Source organism: Oenanthe melanoleuca, chromosome 7 (genome assembly GCF_029582105.1).
Source record: "Oenanthe melanoleuca isolate GR-GAL-2019-014 chromosome 7, OMel1.0, whole genome shotgun sequence".
NCBI classification, from domain to species: Eukaryota; Metazoa; Chordata; class Aves; order Passeriformes; family Muscicapidae; genus Oenanthe; species Oenanthe melanoleuca.
Window position 1 is genome coordinate 19,248,938 of NC_079341.1, and position 27,384 is coordinate 19,276,321.

The 27,384-nt window shown below is 36.8% G+C and overlaps 1 protein-coding gene across 2 annotated transcripts in view; it reads right to left on the reverse strand.

Annotated features, from left to right (window-relative positions):
• Window positions 1–2,520: 2,520 nt before the first annotated feature.
• The window catches only part of CSRNP3 (cysteine and serine rich nuclear protein 3), a 94,326-nt gene continuing 69,462 nt past the window's right edge, over window positions 2,521–27,384 (reverse strand). For both annotated transcript variants that reach the window (XM_056496596.1, XM_056496595.1), the window contains exons 4-7: window positions 17,383–17,642; window positions 13,369–13,665; window positions 8,800–11,853; window positions 2,521–3,029 (exon numbers count right to left, since the gene is read on the reverse strand). In XM_056496596.1, coding sequence (XP_056352571.1) covers window positions 10,810–11,853; window positions 13,369–13,665; window positions 17,383–17,642 — 1,601 coding nt within the window. In that variant the 3' untranslated portion in view covers window positions 2,521–3,029; window positions 8,800–10,809. The remainder of the gene's footprint in view (window positions 3,030–8,799; window positions 11,854–13,368; window positions 13,666–17,382; window positions 17,643–27,384) is intronic.

Here is a 27,384-nt window from a genome sequence, read left to right on the forward strand (position 1 = left end):
GTGTTGAACCTTGGCTGTGGAATGCAAACTCAGTGTCCAAGGAACCTGTTCTAGAAGACAAGATATTTAGCATACCAGTTTAAAAGTACTTGTTCTTTTAGTTCTCAGTTCATGTTATATAGAAAATGTATTAATTTTAATATCACTGAAGGATAATTTCTTCATGCAACCTGATTCTCTTCCAAGCTTGTCAAACTGGGATATGCATATATGAAACATCATTTATCTACTCATTGTCAGTTGGGTTTTTGCCATTTGTTTGAGGGGGTTTTTTAAGAGTTAACATTTCAAACCAGGGTAGAATTTAAATTGCAAGGAAATTAGTGTTCTGTTGCACTTGGAGGTAGGAACCTCTTCCTAAACAATGCTAGAGAAGCTCCACTGTGGTTTTTTCAGATAGAGCAGTATATGTAGTTGTTTCTTTGACATGATTAGGTATAGCAATTTACCTGGTTATTATGTTTTGTCTTTAGTTCTAGATATAGAAAGGGAAACTAATTTTGTGATTTTAAAATTATTTTTAAGATTTTCCTTTCATATTTTGAGACTTCTTTACAAAATACATATTATGCATACTATTTTTTTAAGGTATGTTAGCTATCATAGTTCCTTAAACTGTGGCATTTTAGTCTGTATTTTGCAGTGCCTAGTATAGCAGTTCAGTCTTACTTGGACTGCTACTACCTGCCAGAAAAGAGGGAAGCAGATCTATAAATAGAGGAAAATTTTATGTGAGTTTTTTGTTCTGTGCTGTTTGAAGATTTGAAACTAACTTTTATGTCACACTGACTATTTCACTTCCAGATATTCGTGTGTGTCTCTATGTGTGTGTGTGTACACACATATATAGGCATCATATAGGAGAGCAATGAGAGATCTGTAAATATGGCTAGAGATTTGGGAAGTTGGAGTTTGGGTTTTGTTAAAACTAATAAAAAAGCAGCAGTATCTTCTAGCTGTTGATACTGTTCTCTTGAAAGTGGCTGGCTGATAGCTTCTAATAGAAAGGCTTGCTGAAAATCAGTTTATTGCAGAGGGTTCTCTTGCTCTTTTAGGTATTTTTTTTTCTTTAATACAAATCTTTCCGTGACATTATAATGTCCCCTATGAAGGGACAAAGGTAAATAGTATTTCATACGCAGCATGTAAAAATTGGTACCTCAATCAGATGGCTGTATAAACCATCTGATCTGAAGGTTACTAGAACAGCAGGCATCAGTGTTAACCTCCATCTCACTGTGCTCTCTTACACATCCAGGAAGTAACCACAAGTGCTGAAGAAGGCTTGACTTCAGGCCAGGCCAGTTCAGCCCTGTTCCCAGCAGGATGAGGCAGGTCCTAAATCTTTTGGGACTTCAGGGCCTGTGGCTCTGGGTAGTGCTGCCTTTGAAGAGGTCCCTACTGGTTGCTCGTGGCTCCACCTGGTAATGGCACCATTCACTGCAGTGGGAATTTGCCAGGCCACCATACCTGAGGATTTTGTTTTATCACCTTTGGGAGTAATTGCTGCTTTACTCTAGGGTGAGTATAGAAAATGTGAGTGTTATTAACAGATCAGCTTACAAGTGAACCTTTAGAGTTAAGTTTTCCTACTTCTGAATGGGCATCCTGGGATCTTGAATTGGAACCAGTGTTGAAAGTTTTATATTCTGTTGTATCAGTATGGCTTAGCAAGCCCTGGAGGAGCCCTTTTAGCCACAGTCCACAGCAATGCCAAAAGCAGTCTAATAGCAAATATGGGATTCCAAGCAGAGTACACACGATAGCGTCATTGCTGTGAGAACGTTTTTATATTCTAGGGAACAACATCTCACCTTTTATAACTTTTTAAAAATACAAACAATTTAGCTATATGTAATTTATCATAAAAGGCAAATTAAGGACTTACTTTTTATAAATGTGCATCTCATTTTGAATAAGTATTTGAATAAAAAGTTAGAGGTTGTGCTGTAATTGTTAATTATTTTCTTAATGAAGCTATGTTGATCATCAGTTTTTAAAATAAGCAGTTGTGCTGGAATTTAGCAGTATTTGAATGTTGTCATTGAAATGATTTGATGAATAAAATTACTGCAAAATGTCCACCAGAGAGAGCTGTTGCAAAATCTTCTTCCAACAGCTGTTGAAAACAATTGTTCCGTTACCTTATATGAAAATTATAGGCACAGATTAATCAGGTACACTATTTCCCTGGCCAGAGAAAACTGTAGGCACTAGTGTCATGAAAGGGCAAATGGATATACCTAAGAAGGCATTTCTGTTTATTTAGTTTAATTTAATTGGCATACAAATATTTTGAAACAAAAACACACACACACACACACAAATTCCACACAAACTGCTTTTCCTTATGCTTATCAGACTATCAGGAATGGGAGAAATCCTTGAAATTTCAGTGCCTCTGGAGGCTCTGCAGGTGTCAGGGAGGAGGTGCAGTACTAATGGCTCTCTTAGCTGAGAGAGGCTTTCTAGTGACTGTGTAGCAGAAATGAGACACACAATGCACTGGCAGCCAGGATGTAACGTAGAAACCTGGTTTACTTCATTGCAAACAAATGGACAATATATATTGTACAATATATAATAAAAATACAGCTGATACAAGTGCCACTAATTAACAAAAAAACTAACGTTAAGACTTAAAAATGCTCATTTTTGTAATATATACACTGCAGTAATAAGCCACAATAAATACATCAAATTTCATATCATTCATAATAAATACTGAAAATATAAATACAGAAGAATACAGTTAATTTGAATAAATTATTACAACATAAGATCTAGGTTAAGTTCTGTTGAATATTATTGTAGCTTATATTACCCTTTGGCATCTTTGATGTTACAATTTGCTTAAAAAAAAGAAATTAAGAAAATGAGTAGTTCATGAAGCTTAAAATTATTTCCATATACAGATTTTAAGATGAACTTTCTTTCCCTTTGCTTCTTCAAACAGTTTAAAAGCAGCAGTCCAATTAAATATCTTGCTTAACTGTTGAGACCTCCATAATTTTAGTATGCAAGATCATCTGTAATGGAAAATATTAAGTATGTAATGTAATTCTTTTTCTCAGAAATTAGTAGCATTACAAGTAATGTACAAATTTTAAACTAATGGCTACAATTACACATTCTTACTAGTCCCATTTGAATGGATTACCTGTCTGAAATACCATCAACTTAAGTGCTTCTGAGTTTATGCCACAGTATACTATTTACCACTTGCCAACACAAATTTCAAAAGCAATTTTATAGTCTTGAGGGGATATATATATATATATATATGTATACAGAGAGAGATGAACCTGCTAAAAGACAGGATTGGACTAGACAATGTGAATGTTAATATATTCTGTTAAAACCCTTTACAGATATAAAAGGTAATGTGTAGTTTCTGTTTGTGTTTTTTTTACAAAATTTCTCTAAGTTGTAGATTGAAACAAATCAAAATAACCAATTGCCATATTTTATGTTTACAGTTATTAACCAGTACATTTGTATTAATAACTTTATTTGTAAGAGGTTATGACACCAGAATGCAATTTAACTTAAAAGATCAACTTTACTAAGACAATATTACAGGCTGAGGATCTTAGGAACATTTTGTAATCTACAGATTTTGACTATTTTTGCTCTGTTAAATGTCTAGCGCTTATTTTACATCAAACACTTTTTAAACATATTTCACAAACTACACTTCAGACGTATTTCCATAGAAGTGCCTACAATCAGTAAATTAAAAGAAGTGCCCAGTTCTTAAAGCTTGATCACATGGGCATTGAGACCTGAAGTTGTGGTATTTGTGTGAAATGGCTTGAAAAAAACCAGCATGCTTGCTTCTGTTTTTATGATGAAGCAGCTGCCAGTGCACATGATTTCAAGAAGCTAAAAACTGGTGCTGAATCTATATCTGAGACTCACAAATGGTTCTTTACAGAGATTCCCCCATTAACCCAGCAAGGTTAACCTTCATCCACAATCCAACCCAAAATTTCATTCTTAAGAATGTGTTTTAGAAGTTTAAGATGGAGAAACATAAAATAATTACCTGCCATAATGTACTAAGCCTCATTTGAAAATGCCAAGATAAAATGCTGATAAAAGGACATTTTGTCTTTGCTTTTAGCATCTCTTGCTAGCTGAGAAACTGGGTATATGAGAATATGTGCCTGGGAGTAGAGTTAACTAAAAGGATTTTGAACTTGTCTTTAAAATTGCCATCAATGAAGAGTGATATGGCAGCAATGCTTCTAGCGTGTTGCTTTATAGTTTTTTTTACCCTATACATTTGGATAAGTCTTTTATTTAATGGCCACCTGTATAATTGTGGTCTGGAAAAAATGTCACTTCCTGTTTCCGCTGAGTTCATGCTGGTTGCAATATATTAAATAACAGAAACAATAGTATGATCTCACATGGGCAAGCTTGTAGTGAATGTCCATATACTTTTCCATCCTTGCTCTGAAGAGATCTTATTTGCCTTTTTCCTTCTGTTGTGTTTTTTTTAAATGTGCTTTATGTTTCCCTTTACAAGAAAAATAATCCTCATCAATCTGCCTCCTGCCTTCATCTTTCTTTTTCTCTAAATTATTCTTTCTATCCTCCCTGCACTCACTCAAGTGTTTGAAGACAAAGGATTATCTTGATCCTTGTATTATAACAATAATGTACATTTGTATCTTCCACCATTTTCCCTATCAAGAAAATCTTCATGGTTTGTTGGAAAAGTGAACAGTTAGAGAAGAAATTACATGAAAGACAAACTTTTTTTGACTTGGGTCTACTGGACATTCATGAAACAGAAGTGCCATTGCTAAGCTCCAAATTAAAATAATTGTGTTAATAAAGTTCAAAATCTACCTTTTGCCTTCTTTTATTATTCCACCCCCAGCCTTGGATGAAGGACTATAATCTCAATTGAGAAAATGCAACACAGAGCACCAGGAATATGGTTCTCCAGTGAGTGGGACCTTCTGAGGGGTGGGTGTCTGTCTTAAAGACAGCAATAGGGCGATACATGTTTCACCTCTTATAATCATGGAATGGCCTGGTTTGGAAGGGACCTTAAAGACCATCTAGTTCCAAACTCTCTTGTCCCTGCCACCCACAAGATCATGTTGTTAAAATCTCACCCAACCTGGCTTTTTAAGAACTCATTCTCGGCCAAAAGGACAGTAGGTGCCCTTATGCTCAATTTTAATGGAAAGTCTTAATGTACAACAGACCTCCAAAACACCAACAGGAAAGGAAGGAAGGAATTAAAAAGAAAATACTAAGGCTGCAAAAGAGGTGTTTCATAAAGTGGATGTTCATATAAAGTAAAATTCTTGGTATCAGCTATCAGGGTAGCAGAAAAGTCCTCAAAGATGTTTTAACTTTCTTCCTTAAGTGGAAACAATATTCTGATACATTTATTAGCCATAAAATTAAAAACTGCCTTGGATTTAGGGGAGGGAAGAGACAGTGAAAAGGACGAACTTGTGAAGAACTCAAGCGTGTGTTCACTTACTCATCTTTACATTGCACTTCATCACTTCACAATATTTGTACTTTGGATTTGACACTTCTTGGAGAAAATGGACAATAATTTGCACATGGACAAAGAATACAGAGAATAGCAAAATTAAGAATATTAAAAAAACCTTGAAACATTGAAAAGGCAAATGCTGAAATTTCTCATACCAAGGAACACATAAGTGAACTAGAATCTGTTTTGAAAATAACAGCTTTCTACCATTTTAAAAAAATAGCAATCAGATTTAATATTTTAGAAATAAATTCTATAGAATATATTCTCTGAGTTAATTCTAGCTTTTCAAAGTATTTTACATCAACTGTCCTGCAACCATAATAAAGCAGATGATAGAATTACTCTTTAGTCTCACTGGGAAAGCGTAACTACCCCGAATGCGTAAGGATTTTCCCTATCATCCTCTTCTGTTCCTGACTGTTTCAGGAAATAAAACAACTGTCACAATGAACACTGGTTTATAAAACTCATGAGCTGTAACAGTGAGATTCTTATTTAGCAAATGCCTTTTAAAAGGATATAATATGTCTGTCTTGTTTTATGTTTGAGTAAGGACACCTGCATTGCTACAGAAGCAGCCTAGTCAAGGAGTTTCAACTGAGAGAATTCAGCTGGCAAAAGAAGACAACATGCAGAAGAGTAAGACTGCCTGCTGCTGCCAAGTATGGTGTTGCAGGAAAACTACAATCTTGCTGCTCAAATGTTAAGCACTAGACAGGTAAATGTTGTATATTCAACACAGCTTTTATTCTAATTTTTCATTGTGAAATTTACTTTTTAACTTCTGCTCATTAATCCAGTCCAAGGATAGGAGAGTTCATTTCAGCTGTGTTTCATGTTAGTGAAAATTTTCTGGTCACTTCTGAGCTGGGTTTCATTTGGAAAATGGCATAGTCTGCAGTAGAAAAATTTAGTTACGGTGCCAGAACATGAGAATAAAATGGTATTTTACCTGTTCTATAGAATTATGTTTTACCACAGTATCTCCAAGTACATTAAAAATCAGAGCACAGAGAACACCATGACACAACAGGACAAAGTCTCCTCTGTCTGAGCCCAGTACTCTATCCATTGTATCACATTTCTATATCTAAACACCTGAACTAATAAAAATCTTTATACATACTCAGTTTTGCATACAAATATATGTATACCATCTTTAACAAAGCAGCTGTGTTTGTGAAGGTACTGCCTGGGATGCACGGAAAGCAATATGATCAGTTTATTAGTTTATTATTACTGAAATAAAACAGCCAGATCAGGTTAGAAACTGCATCTGGACTGGGACCAATCTAGTGAGTAACAGCACCACCAATACCACACAGGAATCCTGCAGCACTTGTACCAAAGGCAGGATCCCACTGTTAACAGAGCAGGGGAGCAGCTGAACTTTATCTATAGCAAGTGATAGTTACTATAGAGTGGAACCAATGGCCTTAAAATAAACAAATTCTAATTTAATGTCTAACAGCAATTAAAGCTATATGTATTTAACAATGCACCTTTTTCCAAGAGAGGTGAAGCTCACCTTATAGGCAAAAAGGCATCTGCTTTTAGATGCTATTCCAGTAATGGTCTGTGTGAAAATTCCAGTTTATTTCGAGAAAGGGAAATGCTGTCATCATGACTAATTTTTGTGAACAATGCAATATAATCACCAATACGTACCAGGCTTCTTAGGAGTGTTTATCAGTAGCCAGATATCTTGTAAATAAAGCTGATAAAGACTATCAGTAAAGTAGATATTTTCACAAATAATACACTATGTTGATACAGAAGCAAATACTGCTGGTTATCATTTAGTAACATAATACTTCTATCACACAGAAACAGCCTACCCAAAAATTAAAGGACTGATTATCAACATGAATATTAACCAGCTGGGAAATGGGACACAGCATGTATTATTATATACTAGCCCAGAAAATAACACTAAAATAGTTTCCATCCCATGACTCAAGCTTGCTTTTCCTTAAATGAAGAGTATAGTTTTTTTGTTCTAAAAAAATCATCAAAGTTTAATCAAGTTATGGGAAACTTGAGTCTCACCTGATTTCTATATCCTACTCTAGGTTTCAGCTGAATTAACCTAACTGTTTTGGTCAGGGTTTCAACTATTTTTTTTTCACTCTAGTCAACTTACACATGCTAGAAAAGACTTTAGCTTTGTTATTTGCTGGCATGAATTTGGCTGGGCAACAGGTTTAACCTGTTGAAAAAAAGAGAGGTTACTGGGTTTTTACCTCAGTATGAGTTTATCTCTGTTAGAAGGCTTGGTGCTATTATTAATAATAGCTACCAGGAACTCTCCATGAATTATAAACAGACTTGACTTTACTTGACTTACTTGCTGTAAGAACTAAAGAAGATTTCTTTACTTTGTATCTTGAGATCAAATCTTGATCACATAATATCACATTGCATTAAAAGAGAAGTACTATTAGCTATATTATCACCGCCTAGTCAATTAGGAATATTTTTTAAACTTAAATCTTTATTCTGCACATTTTACTTTCAGACTCCCAGGAACGAGCTACTTCAAACATGGGAAAACAGTGTATCACAAATGCCTTATACAGTCCCTGCTCCTTCTACCTCTCTCTTACAGGGTACTGCTTGTTATCCTACTCTGCAGGCTTTAGAGAATTTTGCTGTATTCACCCCTGATGCCCCAATAGCATGGAATATACACATCCAAATACTCAGAAGTTTTTTCAGATGCTAATATTACAGAAGACAGGGATCAGAAATCTGTGCCAATGGAAATAATAAATAACCATCACCTCAATATTTAAAGCTAGCTGAAAAGTTTTTTATAAAGTTAATCACTTACTGTGCTTGCTGATATTATTAAATATATTTTTCACATTAAAGCATAGGGGCCAAGAAAATAATATCTTATTGCTCAGTAAGGGCATGAATAACAAAGCAAAATATTTCATTTAACTTTCCCCTGAGAGAAATACCCCAATAAAGTGTGTGGGGTTCTCCCACACACTCTGAAGTTAAAGAGCTGCTACTGATCCTCATCTACTGTCCCAGCTCAAGCAGAAGCGATTTGTGCTTTTGGTGCTGGTGTTAAGGAGAGTGCCTAATTTAAGCCCACTGTTAAAGCAAGCCCCTATATACACAGAGACTTGTTACATTTGCCCTTAGAATATCTTGAACAGAGTAATTTATTCCTAAGTGCAGAACTTTAAGGACTAGCACGTTTCTCTTTAAAAATCATAGGTATTTGCTGTATGGCATTGGAGAATACAGGCACTTACCTGGCTACTCAGGCTTAGAGAAAGAGACTAGAGTGGTCTGTGACTGCGAGGAACAGAGACTGTGGAACTGCTGAGCCAGATAACCAACATGAGTGCACTTTCCCAGGAGATGAAATACGTTCAAGTTTGGAATCCAGTCCCTAGAGAACTAGACTTTTCAATGCAGGTCATATAAAACATGTAGGACTTCTTGTGGAAACAAATAAATAAAAAACCTTTCCAGCTACCACATGGAGTAAAAATATTTTGCTAATTTAGCATAAATATGAGAAATCACTTTGCCCAGATTTCATATAAAAACAATTAAGTTAGCTCTTTTTCTTGAGAAGCGTATTTTACATCGGCAGTTTTTCTACTGGAGTACTGTACATGATGTTTTAAAGAGCTTCTAACCAGAAGAGTCACTGTTACAGAGATAAAATTTACACTGTGTTTACATGCACACTGTTAACCATCTAGATTTGACATAGATAAAAACTAAGATGCTGATCTTTATTTTGACAAACAAGACAGGCCTACATTTCAACCACTTGATGTATAATAAATGAAATTTCAGTATTAGAAGATAAGATTTTGAAATAAAAATAAGGCAGTGCAGAATTACCAGTGCAGAGAAAAGCTGGTTCCTATGCCTCCTTTTCTAGACAAAACCAAGGTTGCTTAATAAAGGTACTTTCATTCACATTTCATTTAAAAACAAGTGGATCACAAGGTAATGGATATGCATATGATGCACATGTTCTTTTGCTTGCAGACTTTTGCAGATAACAAAATTTCTGAAGCTATTTTTCCTCACTGAATGGATTGCTTCTGAATATGACCAGATGGTACTATATTTGAGATACAATCAGAAGTCCACATAAGCCAGGTCTTGTATTTAATAAAAATTTAGGCAATCTATACACTTCCACATTCTTTTCCATGCTTTATTTAAACTTTGATCAGTAAGGCTCTGCTTTGATAAATTGCACACTGACATATTCATAAACTGGCTTGGGAAAAATGTACAGGTTTTGTTACAGTGAATTGTAAGATCTTACATTGCCTCAGGGTGTGGAGCTATGGCATTTCTCCAAGAGGTTCACAGGTCCCGCAGTTGGTACAGTACTGCAGAGTGGCACTAAAGTGCGAAAGTATCTGAACGGTGGCTGGTCTGAAGGTGCTGTGTGAGCTTAAGCTACTGCTTTGCCATTATATACAAGATGGTTTTTCTTGGGGGAGGGGGTACTAGTTCTGGAATGCCACTGATTTTCGTTTTAAATGGAGGATTGTCTACCTTTCTCTATTCTAGAAGATGCAAATGCCCCCTGTTTGACTCTTCTGTTTGTGAAGAACAGTAAAAGAGAAAATAGTACACTCTAAAAATGTGTTTCAAGATCATTTATCAGAAATGGTATTAAGAAAAAATAAAGAAGAATACAGGGTACTCCAGATGAAAAGTGGACATGCTCTTCATAAGTAGTTATGGATCTTCTGCTCAAATGAACATGCTGTTCATTTTTATCAAAACATGAATCTTAAACTACCATAAATAAAATACATACAGTACAGAACAATTAAAACTTTTTCTTTGTACAGCAGTTACTTTTACATTAAACTTACCATTTTTTCAGATATGTTGAAAATTAGGACTCTAAACATGATTATTTCAAAGTATCATTTTTAACAATCTTGCACAGGCCCGACAGTCAAGAACATGAAGCTTTGATTCAGATAGCTTGGCAGGTTTCACATACGTTCATAGGTAGGCTACTTTGAAATATGTTGGGTGTGTTTTTTTACTTATCTGTTTTATTTTTATCAAAAAAAGGGCTTGATTATTTTAATTTAAATCTTTACATGAACTGGTTTTGTGCAATACCACTGCTAGTGTAGCTTGAGAAAACAAAATGTGTCTGGAACATTGACTATAGCCCAAGTGTTTTCTACCTCTTAAAAAAGTAAGTTTCTAGGAAAATCCAATGGGAGTGAATTTTAACACAGAAAGTCAGTCCTAAATTAATTTTAATATTAAACAGGCACCGTCTCTACCACTGGTGATTTGATGCACTCTTCGTGCAGTCTGCTTTTTTCTGGGAGGTTTAGTGAATTCTCTGCAGGGTGTTCTTGCACATGACTGTCACCATTCAAAGCTGAAACAAAGCCATCGTGAGAAGGACCTTTCAAGTATGAGTGAAATTCCACTGGCGGGTGACTCGGCCTATGCTCAGTGTATAAACTGTTACAGGGAGCACTGCCATCCCCTTCAGAAGATGAGCAGCAAACAATCACTGAGGGGTTTGCAGAAGGGTAATGAGGGCTGCTGAAAGTTTCCTCTGATTGCCGTGTGTAGTCAACAAACTGTTCTGAAGTCATGTTGTAAGGCACCAGAGAAAGACTACCATTCTTGACAGCATCCCTTTCTGAGTAAGTCTCACCAATCTGGTTAGCAGTGCCAGCAACGTGGTTCTCTATTTGGTAATACAGAGTTGAAGAGTTAGTATAGTATGAGGCATTTTTAGAGTGGTTTTCATGCACAGCAGTTCCATCAGAGTAGCAAAGGACAGAAGGAAGAGGCACCATATCAGCATGGGAGCTCATACTTTCTACAAAATCATCTGCTTTTTCTTCTTCCTCATCTTCCTCCTCATCTTCCTCCTCCTCTTCATCATCATCTGATTCACTAGGGGCTAAACTCTGTGTACTAGAATCTGTAACTCCACTACAAAAGCTACTCCCATCTTCCTCTTCCTCCTCTTCCCCTGGGCAGTCCAAGTCCTCGGCTGACTGGGAATGCATAACTGTAGCTGGGGGTTCAGTTTCAATCTCAAAATTTTCTGCAATCGAATATTCAACTGGATGGGGTCCTGGACTCATGGAACTACTGTGTGCACTCATCTCAGTGTGACAGCCATTGAGTGCTGGAACTTGCTGCTCTCTATTTTTCTCCAATTCAAGTTTCATTATTGTGTGCAAAAAGTGAGTCCGTACACGGATAGGGTTAAATTCGATTCTACCTGCTGTATTGCTACACCCTTCTTTAGTGCAACCGCATGGAAAAGACATACGATCCACCTTTTGAAAAAGAGAATACAGATTAACAATAGGAAGCAAAAGCCTGCTGACATGACAGAGCCTAGACAGCCTAGAGAAATACAAAGGTGAAGTAGGATTCACCTTGAGAAATGCTGGTAGAATTAGTCAAAGCTAACAATCATTAAGGGAGTCAGCCCTGGAGTACTGAGCAGTATTTTAGCAGTACTGAGTACTGGAGTACTTTAGCAGTACTGCGAGAACAGTAAGGGGCCTGGACATGCTCCACGACTGCAGAGAAGGGAAAAAGTTATTCTGTTCCGTAAGTGAAAGATTACACAGTGGAACAAAAAATAGGTAGCTTTTCAATTTCTAGATCTGCTACAGCTTTACTTCATTTTGTGCTCAAATCCAGGCAAAAGCATTACCAGAAACACCTTAAAATTTGCTAAAAATCATGGAAACTAGACACTCATGGAAATAAAATTAATAATATGCACAAACCCTTACAAAGTTACCAACTGGGACATCTCAGAAAACAGGAACAAAAACTCAAGTGCATTTTCAAAGGTAATCCAGTCAATTTTAGATGCAATATTGTAAGCTTAACAGATTGGGCACAGAACTTCTAATATCTTAAATTTTTGAAAATGTGACCGAATCCATGGGTTGGCAAGTTTGATTAGATAGCCTAAGGTCTGTGACTTTCATCTGAACTGTAACACCTAAACATCAAATATGCGTAGGAGAACCACACAACACAATTCAGTACATCTTCTCCACATGTGGAGATGAAAACAGGAACAGCAAACAGAATATATTATTTAAAATAGCAGAGAAAGTTTAGCTTGGATTTATGAGATGATGAAAAATGCATTCAGAAAGAAAACTCAGCTGCACAACAGCAATTCAGCAGAATTAGCAGAAATATCTTTTAGGGAACATTCTGGGACACATACAGCTGACACTATGTAAATGTACAACATGAAATACCTCTTCAGTCTGCAGAGGGAAAAGTTCCCTGCTATATTAGCAGATACCTTTTTACTGCCTACATGCAAATTAATCATGCATATTTTAATTATCATGCATGTTACAAAAAGGATTGTATCACAGAATATCATTTATTGTTTCCCATGGAGTTTGGACTATAATTCACATTTGGAGTGTCTGCTAATTATTTTTAAAATAAAAGGTAATATCCCTTCACAAATCTGTAGGCTCTTTATTTTTCTGTTGTCTGCATCTGCCTATTTAGATAAAGGCCTAAAAGGAGTATGAGGAGCAGAATGATTGTGTAAGAAGAAAAAAATACACCCTCAGCCATGTATGTGCCTAAAACCATGCTAAAGATATTTTAGGAGATTGTATTGATTGCCCACTATATATCCCTAAAACAGGACCTTAAAAAATAGTTGGACATCCACAAGTGTTATTGCCTAATACCTAATTTCCAATAGTTATAACTTCAAGAACAGAAAGTACACACGTGTGCATGGACACACCCCCTTCCCCCTCCCCAGACAATTAAATAATGACACCAATGTAGACATTTACCTGACATTTTATGCCTGCAAGACTGCAGGTGCAAGTTTCTGGGTCACAGAACACACGGCAGTCACAGCCACAATCCTCTCTGGACAGGCGGATGGCTCGCAGCTCGTGCTTTTCTTCCACGTCGATCTTCTTCACTCCAGAAGCTCGCAGCAATGCCCGCCGCTTTTTTGTAGGCAGGGGTTGGAGAAAGAAGTACTCATCTACTTCAGTGTTGTCTAGATCAATGTCATCATCAGAAATGTCATCCAGAGTCAGTGTATTGGCTTCCTCAGATTCCACCGTACCGTTCTTTGTCATCTGTTGCACAGAACAATTAACAAAGTCCTTCAAGGACACTCACATGTACATCATGTCATAGATGTCAATATGTGATGTTCAAAGCTGTATGTAACAATGCTGCATGACTGCAGAAAGTTCCAGAAAATTATCACAGATAGGGTGACCAGGCATTTATTTCACATTTAGCATATTGATTAAGTACACTTTTTTTTAATACCAAGTTTTTAATGAAGGTAAGAAATTATCTGTTCTTTATTTACCTAAATTTACTGTCTCCCATTAGCTGCTAGATCTCATGCCTTTCTGAAATTCTAGTTTTTTCTGTATTGTTTCACAAGATAATTTTTGAGACCTTAATTGATTCCTGTCTCTGAGCTCTCTGAAATTCTTAAATATCCCTTCTGAGATAATAATGACACTACTGACATGGCTTCAGATTATGATGCATCACAGGTTTGTAAAGTGGTACATTTGATGTACTATCCCATTTTCTTTGCATTTCACATTACAAAGGTAAAAGAGGGGTAATAGCTCCCTAAACAACTCTGCCTGGCCCTGGGACAATGGGGAGATTATTCACACCAGGTATTTCAACGTATTAGTCCAGTTAGGTAGGAAAAGCATCATTAGAAGTCATCCTTTTTCCTGTACATTCTACAGAGAGAGAGAGACGTAAATCCACACAGGGATTAAATGCATCTTAAATTAGCTGCCTGAAGCTAATACCCCACCATACACACAACTCAGCCTGAATATTTCAATCCAGAATGGCACTCTGATTACATCTCTTCATTTTACATTAGCAAGGTAAAACTAAGTAGATTGCATTCATATTTTTTTGATTTCTTTGTTTGTTTAATATGTTGTAGGGGAATGACCTACCTAAGAAATCTGATTTCTTACAAGGCTCAAACCATTCCTTAAGCAGATCACTGTTATTTAATCTAAGTTTGAAACTGTGGAAGGAGAAAAATTCTAATCCCTCCTTCTTTAATTAGTTTACTATTGTATTCAATTACTGTTTAATAAAAATTAACTTTTAGGATTCTTACCCATGAGGTGAATGCTGTAACGAATGCTGTAACTAGTCAGCACACAAAGGCACCTACAGGACCATACCAGTCCGGTCACGTATTTCCCCCGCTCCTCCTCCTCCTGCAAGTCTTAACTACTTTGCTCCACAGCAGTAGAGCATTAAGGACTGGCCTCCAGAGATGTGCTGAATGCCACATGCCTCCAGCAGGCTGGAACATCAAACACGTGGCATCAGGCAGCAGTTTGCCATTTCAAAGCACCGCAGCTCCCGACTCCTTTGCAGGATGATTTCCTTGTTGTCTCCTCTAATTTTTTTTTTTCTTCCATTTTGCCACACAAAGAATAAATGATATAACAAAAGGAAAGAGTCTAACATTTCTCAAAAAAGTAAGTGGGTAACTAAAGAGGGAGGAAGATTATAAAATAAAATCCAGAACTTCAGGGGAACATTAAGCTCTCTTGATTGTCATAATATTGCTCATCTGGAATAAACCTGAAATCTAGATGGGTAAATTTCATCATATATCTAAAGGTTAATGTCATAACCACAGAACAGAGGCCAATGAATATGTGAAGCCTTTGGGTGAAATTCAGTCCCACTCAGTAAAACAGGAAAAACGTAGGATGGACACTTTTGCTTTGCCCTAGATGGAAGTTATTTCTTACAACTTCCCACAAAGGGAACCTACTGTGTCCACTGACCAGGGAGCCTTAACATCACTAATATGCTAATAATGTTAATTTCAGGAGACATTATGAGTAAGCAATAAGGACTCTTTAGGTAATTTTTCGTGCTTACTCATGTTTTCTCAAATTATTACCTTGTACCTTTGATTTGATAAGACGGCTTTTACATTCAGAATTTGCACACTCTGCTGCTAACAAGTGTTTATGCTCCTGTCAGCAGTGTTTACATAAAAGTGACTTGAAGATTTTACAGTCTTTATCTGCTTTTAAATGGCCCTTTGCTTTTAGCAACTAAAACATTAAACAGTACCTAATATTATGGAAACTCAGTTTCAATATATTCCTGTATTTTTATCTTTTTAAAACAGGTTCTACAGGAGCAAATACTTTCTACACAGTGATTTGTATATTTTAATGCAATGCACAAAAAAAAAAATCCCAAGGAAACTAAAATTAAAAACCACACTGAAAATGTTACTTGCTATTTACATAATGGTTTTCAAAAAGAAAAACTTCTTAGTAAACTTCATTTTACACAATTTTCTCATCTTCTTAATTTTTCTGTGATGTACAGTATTTTTTATGCAAATCCTGATTAGCACATTTTCATTAAATGAATAATAATTTTGCTGACATAACTGCTGACGCTGCCACCTTAGAATGCCACATTTCCTTTTTTATTCATATAGAAACTATGTGAATGACCAAGCAGCTCTTCCATCTCTGTAATTAAAAATCAGCAAGCGTCTGTTTTCTTTAGTAAGCAAAACATGCTCAGTGCTTTACAGTGACTCTTCACTAATTCAGTGAGTCCTAGATTATCTTTTCATGTTTGAAACTTTCTTTTTTTTTTAACTCAAGCACATAAACAGGGATGCAACTAAACTGAGGTTAATGGACTAGTTAAAACAGGAAGCTTTCTGTTGCCTATGATTTTATACATGCTCCAGATGAAGAGGAATATTTCATTCCAGTAAAAGATTTAACACCAGTAAGATGCAAATAAGGAATGCAAATAAGGCTCTCCTGATTCACTGAATTCTTATGAAGAGATTTTGCAGAAACTTAATAATCTTAATAATCATCCACTCAAACAAGTGACTGGGAAGATATAAAAACATGTATTTGGAAAATGAGCAGAAAGTATGGTCTGTGTTCCCAAAACAGATTGGGCTGAAGTGAAGTAAGTTAATGAAGAAAGAAGATCCATCCCAGCCAAGAGGAGGGTTAGGAAAGGATGAAGAGCCAAGCTCCAGTGCATAGAGGCTAAAGCACCTCGTCTATTCTTTCAAGCTAAATAAGATCTGTGATTTTTCTAGATTTACTTTCTAGCTAAGAAAAGAAAAGTGAAATATTTGTGTGCTTGACTATTCTTTACTCACTGCACTGGGGATTCCTCTCTTTGAGCTGATTCCTGGAAGTCAGCCAAGGGATCTACAGCTATTCATTAGTTACACAGCACAATTCACACTAGATGCTCTAAAAATCCTGTGATGTGAGATGTTACAGGTATAACCTTTATCAAGTGGTAAGTCACTAACACTCTACTAGCATTTGCTTTTCCAACCTGTCCAAATATCTGTCTTTGATTTGCCTTTGTCCTGAGTGGTTTTATGTTTGTTCCATGACAGTTCAAATTTCATAACTTTATGAATTTAAGAATCTATTTAGCTATGAAAAAACCCCAAAACAGGCTTCTGCTGGACACCCTGTTCAAGGGTAACTCCCACCACTCTCTGCTTTTATTTTTCTCTCTGTAGAAAGCAAGGAGTAAACAACCCCCCTGTAAAGCACTTGGAGGTACACAGCAATGACAACTACAGGAGCATTTGGTATAATCAAACAAAAATGGATCTTCAGTAAAATCAGAAGACCCCAGGAAAACATCTTTTTCAACTGAAAATGGAGCTCACAGAAGGTGATAGTGCATTAACACACACACCTTGGGCCTGTATAGCTCTGACACTGTTCATTTAAGTTAGGGCAGAAATCAAAGTCTTAGACAAGTTCTACCTTTAGTTTCAGAGAATTGAGTTTTTCCTCCCTTAGATGCTCTCTCAACATCTCTCGGTGAAGCCGCTCCTGCTCCATGGCGAACTCCCCCAGTGTGTACTGGCGCACACTGTTGTGGCGAGTGGACATGCCCAGGGTGCTCCCCCCCTGGCTGGGAACACTGGTGAAGCCTTGTCTTCTCGTGAAGTAATACACAGTGACACAGTTAAAATGGACATTCTTTGTTCTCTTCCGCTTCTCTCTCTTCAGGATTGAAGATGCTGGAACAGAGGCAGATTTCAGTGTGGATGGTAACTTGCAGTCAGGCAGATGTGTAAAGGTAAAGGGAACTGCACAAGTACAATACCTGACACAGACACCGCATTCCAAGGTGAGAATAACGAGGAGATAACCACATATGCAAACCTAGAAGCCACTACAAGCTATTACAGTCATGAACACCATTGTCTACTCCAGAACAGAAATACTTGGACAGAAAAGTCTTTCTTTCCCATCACATCATAAAAATGTTTTTTTCTTTTACTGAGAAAGCAACCAAATCCCAGGAAAAGAAACCTCTTTGGGTGTCACCACACAGATGGTGATCCACTGACTTGCATCTCTTCCAATCCCTGCCAACAAAGTTGCACAAGGCAGCAGAGATCCACATTGCTACAGCACTGGGTCACACTGACAGAAAAGATGAGTATATCCCATAATCTAATTTGTGATAAATTGATGTTGGAAAAACTATAAAAGCAGTATGTTTAGTTTTTCATACTGTCTCAAAAATTCATACCATCATCATCACCACTGAATGGTACAGAAATAATTCTGACTAGCAGTCAGACCCACTTTGTTTTTCTTTACCTTCATCCTTCCTTCTGCTGCCATCCACTGAATACATGTGTGTGTATATTGTGTAGAATTTTGACAAAAAATTAAATCTAGTATTTTCTAACTCTCTTCCGATTCCACTCATACCTGTGCTCAGGTTTTTAATAAGCATATAGAGTAACATATGAAACCTCTTTAAAAGCAAATGCCAGTTTTTAACTGTTTAATATTCTTCATTTGGTTCTACAGACATTTAGCAACTCATTCCTATGAAACTGATCTATTGTTTCTCACTGATAATAGCTGCATGCCTTTAGAGGAAATAAAAAAGACACACAAACCTTAGAAAAAGGTAAGGGACACTCCTTGATTCTTAAGATGAGCAGTCCAATTTGTTTGATTTGTTGCAAAATAGCAACAGGTTGTTGAGAATGCAGCTTATAAATCTTTGCTTTGCAGTTTACAGGCAACAACTGCAGGTGTATGCAGGTATGAATGAGAGACTTCATTGACAGAATTCAGGCAGTAAAATTATTTAAAGGGTGCCTGACCACTTTTGAATGGCTTGGAATCATTCCATAAAAGCAGAAAGAGCAACAAGATGTACACTGATAATCTAGAATTCCATCATTTCTAGAGATGGGATGCACGTGGCCTTCAGGTCTGGTTTTGTAACAGGTCTGGTTTACAGTCACAGGTAAAGCAGACTTCAGCCTCTATTACTGATACTATGTTGTGAAATGGTAATCACCACAAACGTAAATCCACAAACTTCTACATGAAGTAAAACTGTCAAAGGCCCCAACACCATTTACCAAACTGTGTGAAAACCAAGTATATTAGAAAATAAAGCCCTGTATCCAAATTACAGTCAGTGTATCCTACAGACCACAGAATATTTTGTGGCTCACAAACATTGAAACAGGACTACTTCTCCTAAGTACTAATAAGCTGCTAAAAGTGTAGTTTGCTATATAAATAACAAGCACTTCAGACCTCCTGCAGGATTGCTGGATTTAAATATAAAACAGATAAATAAAATGTTCTGTTGCTCACATGCTCCCAGTAAAGTGTGTTACAAAAAAACGTGTAGGATGTACAAAGGGAAATGAAAAGACAAATTCTATTTCATTAGGCATGTTTAACTTACATCCAAGTTGAAGCAAACCTCCTATCAATAGAGCTTGTCAAAAAATGTTTACAGGAAGCCTTTAGTGAGGGAAGAGGGGATTTCATTAGCAAACTAGTTCCTAGGGATGTGTCAATTTTTGCTTGATATTTAATACAGTTTTAATGTACTGTTCTTTTTCATATATACCACAATTCCAAAACAAAATTACCTTTAATAAAACCAATTTTTTAGCATTTGTAAGATGGGGTAATTTTCATACTGAGACATTCTCTTTCAATGTAAGATAAAAGCAAATACTCTAAATCAGAACCTGCGCTGCCAATGTGCTCTAATACATAAGAAAGTGCATATTAAAAAATCCCTTTTTCTGCTGAAGGAAGTATCTAAACAATTCTGGGGTGTATTCAATTTTTGATATAACAGTATTGATGTTACTTGGATCTCAGCTGGATGATGCCTCTATTTCAGAATAAATACTGACAGCTACTGAAAGGCAGGCAGCTTTTCCACCAAATAAATGAACCAGTCACATATGAAATGAGAAATAAAATTATTGTAAAATACTCAAAGAAAGAAAAGGAAATCTGCTCTTGAAAAAACACACACACATATGTTTCATGAATAAATTGAAGGTAATTGCACTTGTAAATCTCAAAAGTTAGAGAATCACATAAAACCTTTGAATCCTCATCTGTAAACCTGAGTATCTATGACACAAAGTCTGTGTTGACAGTTATCTGGTTTAGATCTTAGCTCTGGAACTCCTGACAGGGCTGCTTTACTGGCAGGAATGAAAAATGCTGCAATAAAAGCATTTCTGTTTTTCATGCCCATCAATCTCTTCATGGTAGAGATACTACTTTCATACTACTGGCTAAACATAAATAAATGACCCTTAAGTTTTAATCACACACTACACACTAACATTAATAGCTAAAATGAAGCAAAGCAGAAATGTCTGTGATCTAATTACTCCCAGATGAAAAAAAAAAAAAAAAAAAGAATGCCATCTGATAAAAACAACTAGATACCATGAATGAGCTTTTACACTATGTGCATTTTTGCCTGTGTGTGCATCAAAGAACATGAATTTCATGCATTGCCATACATTTTTGCCTAAAATTTCAGTCAGCAGTCTCTCAGTTAAGACTGCAGATGTCATGGGATGTTAAAGAACACACTAATACATGTCTTCAATTTTTTATAGTTCTTATCAGTTTCAGTAATTGAATTGTCAGTGCCATATCATCAAAGTTGTTTGTTTGTGGGGTTTTTTTGATACATCACTGATAAAAACTGTGTCAAAATAGAATTAAGCTGAACTTCATGAAAATGTTGACAGACAGTAACGGCACCAACACCAGCACTGTAAATTCAGATTGAAGACAATATGAGAGCTGACATGCATTTGTTTTAAATGCCATTAAAGTTTGTGTTGTCATTTATTAACATTATAGTTCTGAGTCAGACAAATTATATGACAATGTAATTAAACGTGTATAAACATTCAGAGCCCTCAGAATGTTTTTCTGGAACACATCCTATCCTTTGGTAGAGCTCATTAAAGGGCAGAGGTAAGGCCCTGTGAAGAACTCCACGGTCATCTTCTGAATGCTGCTGTCAGGAGGAGTTAGAATATATCCATATTTATGTGAATGCTGTTTACAAGAACAGATCTGGCAGGAGCTGCAGGAGTTTACAGGATTGCATTTGATTACTCAAAAGCACAGATTAGAATGTCAGCGAGGAGATGTGAGAATTGTGACCACCTCAGCTACCAAGGACATGGAAAGAAGCACAGTCAGCACTGCAAAGCACTGTGTTCTTGCTCTATTATACTTCCTAAAAATCTCTGAGCAGAGGACTGCCTTGATGTGTGCTCAAAAATACTACTAGATATTGAATGGAAATGTTGAACATTTCCCAGTGTCAGGGACAAAGTGCCTTAATACCTGATTCAAACCCTTTGCTTCAAGCCAACGAAAATAAAACTACCACCTTATCAAGAGTCAGAGGCATTTGCTATTTCCCATGCACTGTACCTTACACAGTATGTTAAACCTGCTGGAATCACTGATAAGAACCCTGCTCAACCCAAGACAGAGCAGAAGAACACACAAAATACATATGTTCTGATCTATTAGAAAGCATGAATATGCATACACCCACAGAATTTACTGAAAATTTGAAAAATTCAGTTTTTTTAATACTTAGTCATCATTTACTTCTTGTATCTTGGTAACAGATGTCATCATTGGCCCATCCAACTCACAAATCCCATAAAAGTAGTTTTCTAAAGGGAAAAAATCTAAATTTCCACTAGCAGTCCAAAAGAGTCACCCAAGTTTCATTTCTATGTGAATAAATTATAACTGATGCAATAGGTAAGCAAGAGCAGTAATGCTGGCAGACTGAAACAAAGCTTTCCTGACTTGCTGTCTCATATGTACAAGGCACTATGCAGCAGCACTGTCCATTTGCCTTTTAACATCCTCACTTTCCAAGCTGGGCAGGGGAGCTACAGCTGTGTGAAACCTGTGGAAGACACGGCGCTCCCGTGTGTTTAGTGGCTGAAACTGAATCCAAACCTCCACCTAAGAAAAGCACTTGCTGAAGCTGTATTCATCCATCAAATGCAAAATCTGCTTCCTAATTTTATACAGTCCTGATAGGAATGACATTTTAAGCTCATCATGTTTTCCTAACATTTTTTACCCAGAAAACTGGTAGTTCTTTGATTATGAAACTTAAATGATCTCAGTTCTGGCTGAACTCCAAGACATAAGCACTTTCTTCTGCTGTCTCAGCTATTCTCTGATGTCAAAGACACATTAAAATAAATGTGAACCATATGGCTCCCCAGCAGATTACTCACGCTCCTGCATCAATGAGGGCAAAGCAATTCATTGTCACAAGTGTAGAAATATCTTAGGCACGTGAAAATTTCAAAAGGCTGGAAAAAACATGTTTGAAGCAGCCTTTTGGATTAAAGCTCTATCTTAGACCAGTGGAAATGCTGCATTTCTTACACTCTACTACCCATTTGTCTGCCTTTTACATGCTCAGTGTCATATAAACCATTATGGCAAGAAGGATTAGCACCATTCTCCACCTGCTCCATGACTTTCCATGCAGTTTCATCAAGTCTAACACCACAGAGCAGCAAAACCTAATCCCTCCAGATCAGAACACTGCTTATAAAAGCCAGCTGGCCTCCCAAACCTCACAGAAAGCAAATCTAGGGAGAGGTTGTATCCAGAAATTGCTTCTACCTCTTTCTCTTACCTCCCCTTCTCTCCCACTGTCTTCCAAAAGGTATTTTTTAAGTCTCCATACACTTCTACGTACTACTACATACTAACTTACGAGTTTCCAACCTGACAGATAAAACACTTTTATCCTATGTGCTGGAAATCTACATTAAGAGGAAATCCTGTGACATAAAATACACCTTCCTAAAGACACGTGTAGTCTTGTAGGACAAGGGAGATATTTTCTAGAAGAAATTTTAATCTGGAAGTCTTGAAGGGAACTGCATACTCAATTGTAAGTTAGTGGAAAATTGAGAGAAAAGGGACAATGCTGTGGAACACCATCACCTACCTAGAGCACTTCACTGCTCTATCCTTCCACAGTTTCCCTTAGGGTAAAGCCAAAGCTAAGCTTGCCTCACAGGAGGAGCTGGATTAGAATGCTTGCCTAATGCCAGATTTATTTAAATGAGATTTGAAAAGGTTTTTTAAGACAAGTCTGACATGAATAGAGAGGATTTAATTTGTATTTTAAGCATTTTACCTCACTGTCAAGAGTTTTGTCTGAAATCTTGTAGAAATGTTTAATTGTTAGGATGCATACTCGAATCTGTAACTTAACCACTGAATTTTCAGTGAAAGCTCTAAGTTTACTTCCTCAGCACCCTCTAACTCCAGAGTGCTTTCCTGTGACATTCATCATACTAGTTCAGTTTTTCCATTCTGCAAATATCATCAGCCTGTGGGGAGGAGTGGAGATGGTTAAATGCTCTCTGTCTCACCATTTCCTCTAAATGCCAGCTGCTGTTCCACAGATGATTATTCCTGACCTTGGCCCCAGCTTTGTGAGCAGGAAAGTCCTACCAGGGATCCCTGTAGGAACACCCATGCATAACAATTGCATATGCTGAGCTCTCCTATGACACTACAGGCAATCCTTTGTCCCATCCTATGTGTACTTCTGTGAATGGCCATTTCATACAAACACAGCCACCCATTCAGCTGACTGACACTTTGTGTTTACCAACATATTTTATGTATCTATCATGAACATCATCTGACAAAACAAATTTGATGTTTTCTAAGCCAACAAAAACATCATATAAAGCAAAAACTGTCTCTCTGGTTGTAATGTCTGCAAAATGTGCTAATTTATAACAGAGAACCTATTTAAAAATATAGAAACATAATTATTTGCACAAATCATTCAAAAAACTAGTGAGAGCCTGCCTTATAACTCCTCTTTTCAATTTTTAATAATTGTCACCACAGTATTCCTTATTCCAGATGAAAAGATACTGTCATGATACACCCTGTCTTGTCACTCTGTGTGTGTTTGAGCAAAGACATTGCACTGAATTTATTTGCATTTCTTGCTTTTTAATGCTCAGATGAGCTGACTAATTTTAAAATCAAATACAAGAACCTCTCAACCTGTTAGCATTTCATAACATGAGTCAACAAATAGCAATAAGAACATATTCCTCATTAACAAAGAAATTCCAAGCCTGGTTGCTGGCAACATAAATAAATGCAAGATACCATGAAAAAAGGAATGCCTACATTTGTTACACCTGTTTTCCCATAGTATAACCAGCATCACCACTTCTAACTCATTTAAGTTTCTATCATTAAGTTTCTATCATTTCTATCATTCTATTCCAGCAATTAAACATGTAGCTTAAGTTCAAAGTTCTGGTAGTGTCTTGTGCTATTGACCTTACACCAATTAAAACTTTATCCCACTATAAAGATAATTCAGAAGCTGCACCTTCCTAAAGATTTCATACCTTCTTTCACATTATGCATGGCCACATAGATGAGGCAATCTCAGTAAACCAGCAACTCTACAAACTTCAAGCAGTGCTTTACAGGGTACATTGAAGGAACTGCAACTGGGATGTATTTATGTTTTCAAATTCCTTGTTACTTTTAACAGTCAAATCAAAAGATGGCAAGAGCACTTAGAGACCAAAGGGTTTTCTTAGAGCCCTCAGTGACCTGCCCCATTTCTAATGAATCAAAATACATCCAAAAGTACTCTAAAGACAGTATCTATCTATCAGTACCCTAATCAGCAGAATGACAGCCCTATGATTATGGCTACAGGATAACCCTGCTCATGACAGCAATAATGCTAATGGCAATAAAGAGATAACTGATGGAGGGTGTCAACCAGACTGTGTGATGGCACCACCTCCTGTTGGTGATAATCTCCCTATCAACTAAGCTGCTGCTGGCTACTTCAAGTGAATCTGCAGGCAAGGAAGAGAAGTAAAGTTACAGTTACATGATACTGAAGTTGAAATGGCAGAGGAAAGCAGCAGCTCCTTATGTTTCTTAAGAGCTGGATCTGTGATTAATGTTCTATGGGGAGTTATTACCAGCACCAAAGTGCAAAAGACAGGCCTTCACAAGATCCCCACAGGTCTTTCAATTGCATGTGATTATGTAAGTTAAATTTGGGTATTCCTCTGTATCAGAAAAAAAAACAAACCACCAAGCATTTAGAGGCAGGAACCTCACCAAAGCAGGGAGAATCACAGAATCAGCAAATTATTAATGTTGGAAAAGATCTCCAAGATCATCAAATACAATTTTTGACTGAATACTGCTATGCCCTTTAAACCCTATCATGAAGTGCCATGTCTACTTGTTTTCTGAATACTTCTCAGGATGGTGACTTCTCCACTTCTCTGGGAGCCTGTTCCAATGCTTAGCTATTCTTTCAATGAAGTAATGTTTCCTAATACTCAGCCTAAACCTCTACTGGCACACTTTGAGGTTATTTCCCCTGCAAGAAGCGACTGACCCCCACCTTGCCACAACCTTTCATGGCATTGTAGAGAGCAGTAAGGTCTCCTTTGAGCTTCCTTTTCTCCACTGAACACCCACAGCTCCCTCAACTGCTTCTCACAGGATTCATGTTCCAGACCCTTCACAAGCTTCATTACCCTTCCCTGGGAAGGGCACATATTTCCCCACAGCTGAGTTGGAATGTGGAACTCAGTGTTCCTCAGAACACACAATATGGGAATGGTCAGGGTGTTGTACTGACATCCTCAACAGCAATTCCAAGTTTTTCAGCATGCTGTGGAGCAGACAAAACACAGCAGTGGGTGCCAGAACTGAACATGGCAATTAAAAGGTGTTCAAATGGCATTGTGAGTGTTCCACCTCTGTATTCTGTGTATACCTAAGTCCTGACTTATACTGTACATGCATGCTTGCAATGCTATTTGAAGATTAATATCCTTCTTTCTGATGAAGGCAGGGCTGAGAAATGGGACAGGCATGTGGACTAACTAGTAATATGCTCTGGCATCCATTAAAGTAAATCTTCAATGACTAACGACCTGCTGAATCAAACTGAAATTGCTTCAATACACTGAGAAAGGTAAGTAAAATACACAACAGGGATATATCTGCCAGCAGTAATGAAGGGGCTCCATCACCATTTGCTGAGAGACTTTAAAATGTGCACATCTGTAAAAATACACACATCTAATCAAGAAAATGCTAATGGTAAAAGTTGCCTATTCTTTCTAGACTGTAATTTTTATTTACTGACCCAGATGCCTACAACTTAGGCTAGGGATTTATTAATTTCTTCCTGTTGCTGTCTTTGTTTAAATGGATATACAGTTAGAGAAACTCTGTACTTATCCCTGTGTAATAGTCACAAGCAATAGCACTTAGGGCCATCCCAGTCACGTTTTCTGCCATCACACTACAGGGTTAATTGCTGAGAACAATGTTACCTTCTGGTAGTTCTGCCCACCTGAATGATCCACTGCGGCTGTGTGCCTCATTTAGCTGGCAGGTTAAACTGACTTTAAGACTAATGGAGCAGAATTCTTGCTAAGTTCCTGTTTATCCTACCCAATACATATAATTTCAAGGGTTGTGTAAATACAGGGATGCATCAGCTGTGCTAGATGCATTTCATATATAAACTGGCTGCTTGCTAAAGTGCAGAAGAGGTTGTAGTTACAAGCAATTTAGAATTATCTATTTGTCAGGTAAATTAGAAAGAAAAAATAAGACTTGGAGGACCATGTTAACATTCATTTTTAATTCTCAATTTAAGAATTAATATATAGATCTTGATGTTGACTGCAGATCACACAACCATCTCCCTCTTTTCTAGTCAGTAAAAGAGAGTTTATAGTGAACTTCATATTCACCTATATGAAAACAGACCAGAAAAAAGACAGAACACGTGATCTGACAATGTCTCACTAAATAGAACAGAAAATGGTATAACATGTCAGGAAATAGCTTAGGAAGATAAACTCCATCAAGGAGGCATTCAAGCATGTAACAGAGGCAAGGAATCTCACCAGCCTTTTTTCTGCACTGGCTCTTTTCAGTCTGCTCACTGAAAACAGTCTCACAGAACTCAACCTTATATTTAGATTCAAATATTCAACTTGGAAAAACTCTTGTCTCTTGTTTTTTGTTATAAAAGATGAATGAGTTTAAAGCATGAACAAAACACCTTCCAACGTACACTGTTAACAGTTTTGTTAGTATACATTACATGTGCATGCAATTTTCAGGTAAGTATTACTTAATAGCTCTTAAGTAATACAGGAGTTCTGTATTTGATTTCTTGGAATTTAGGCTGGTGCATCTATATTAAAGAATACTTTTAAAAAAATACTATCAATGCACACACAAAGCATTTGCTCTTTCTATTTCTGTATCATCAATAGATATATTCAGATATATTTTAAAAATATATATATAAAATCTGTATGTGTGTGAGTACACACACAGATAAACATTTATTACTCTGGC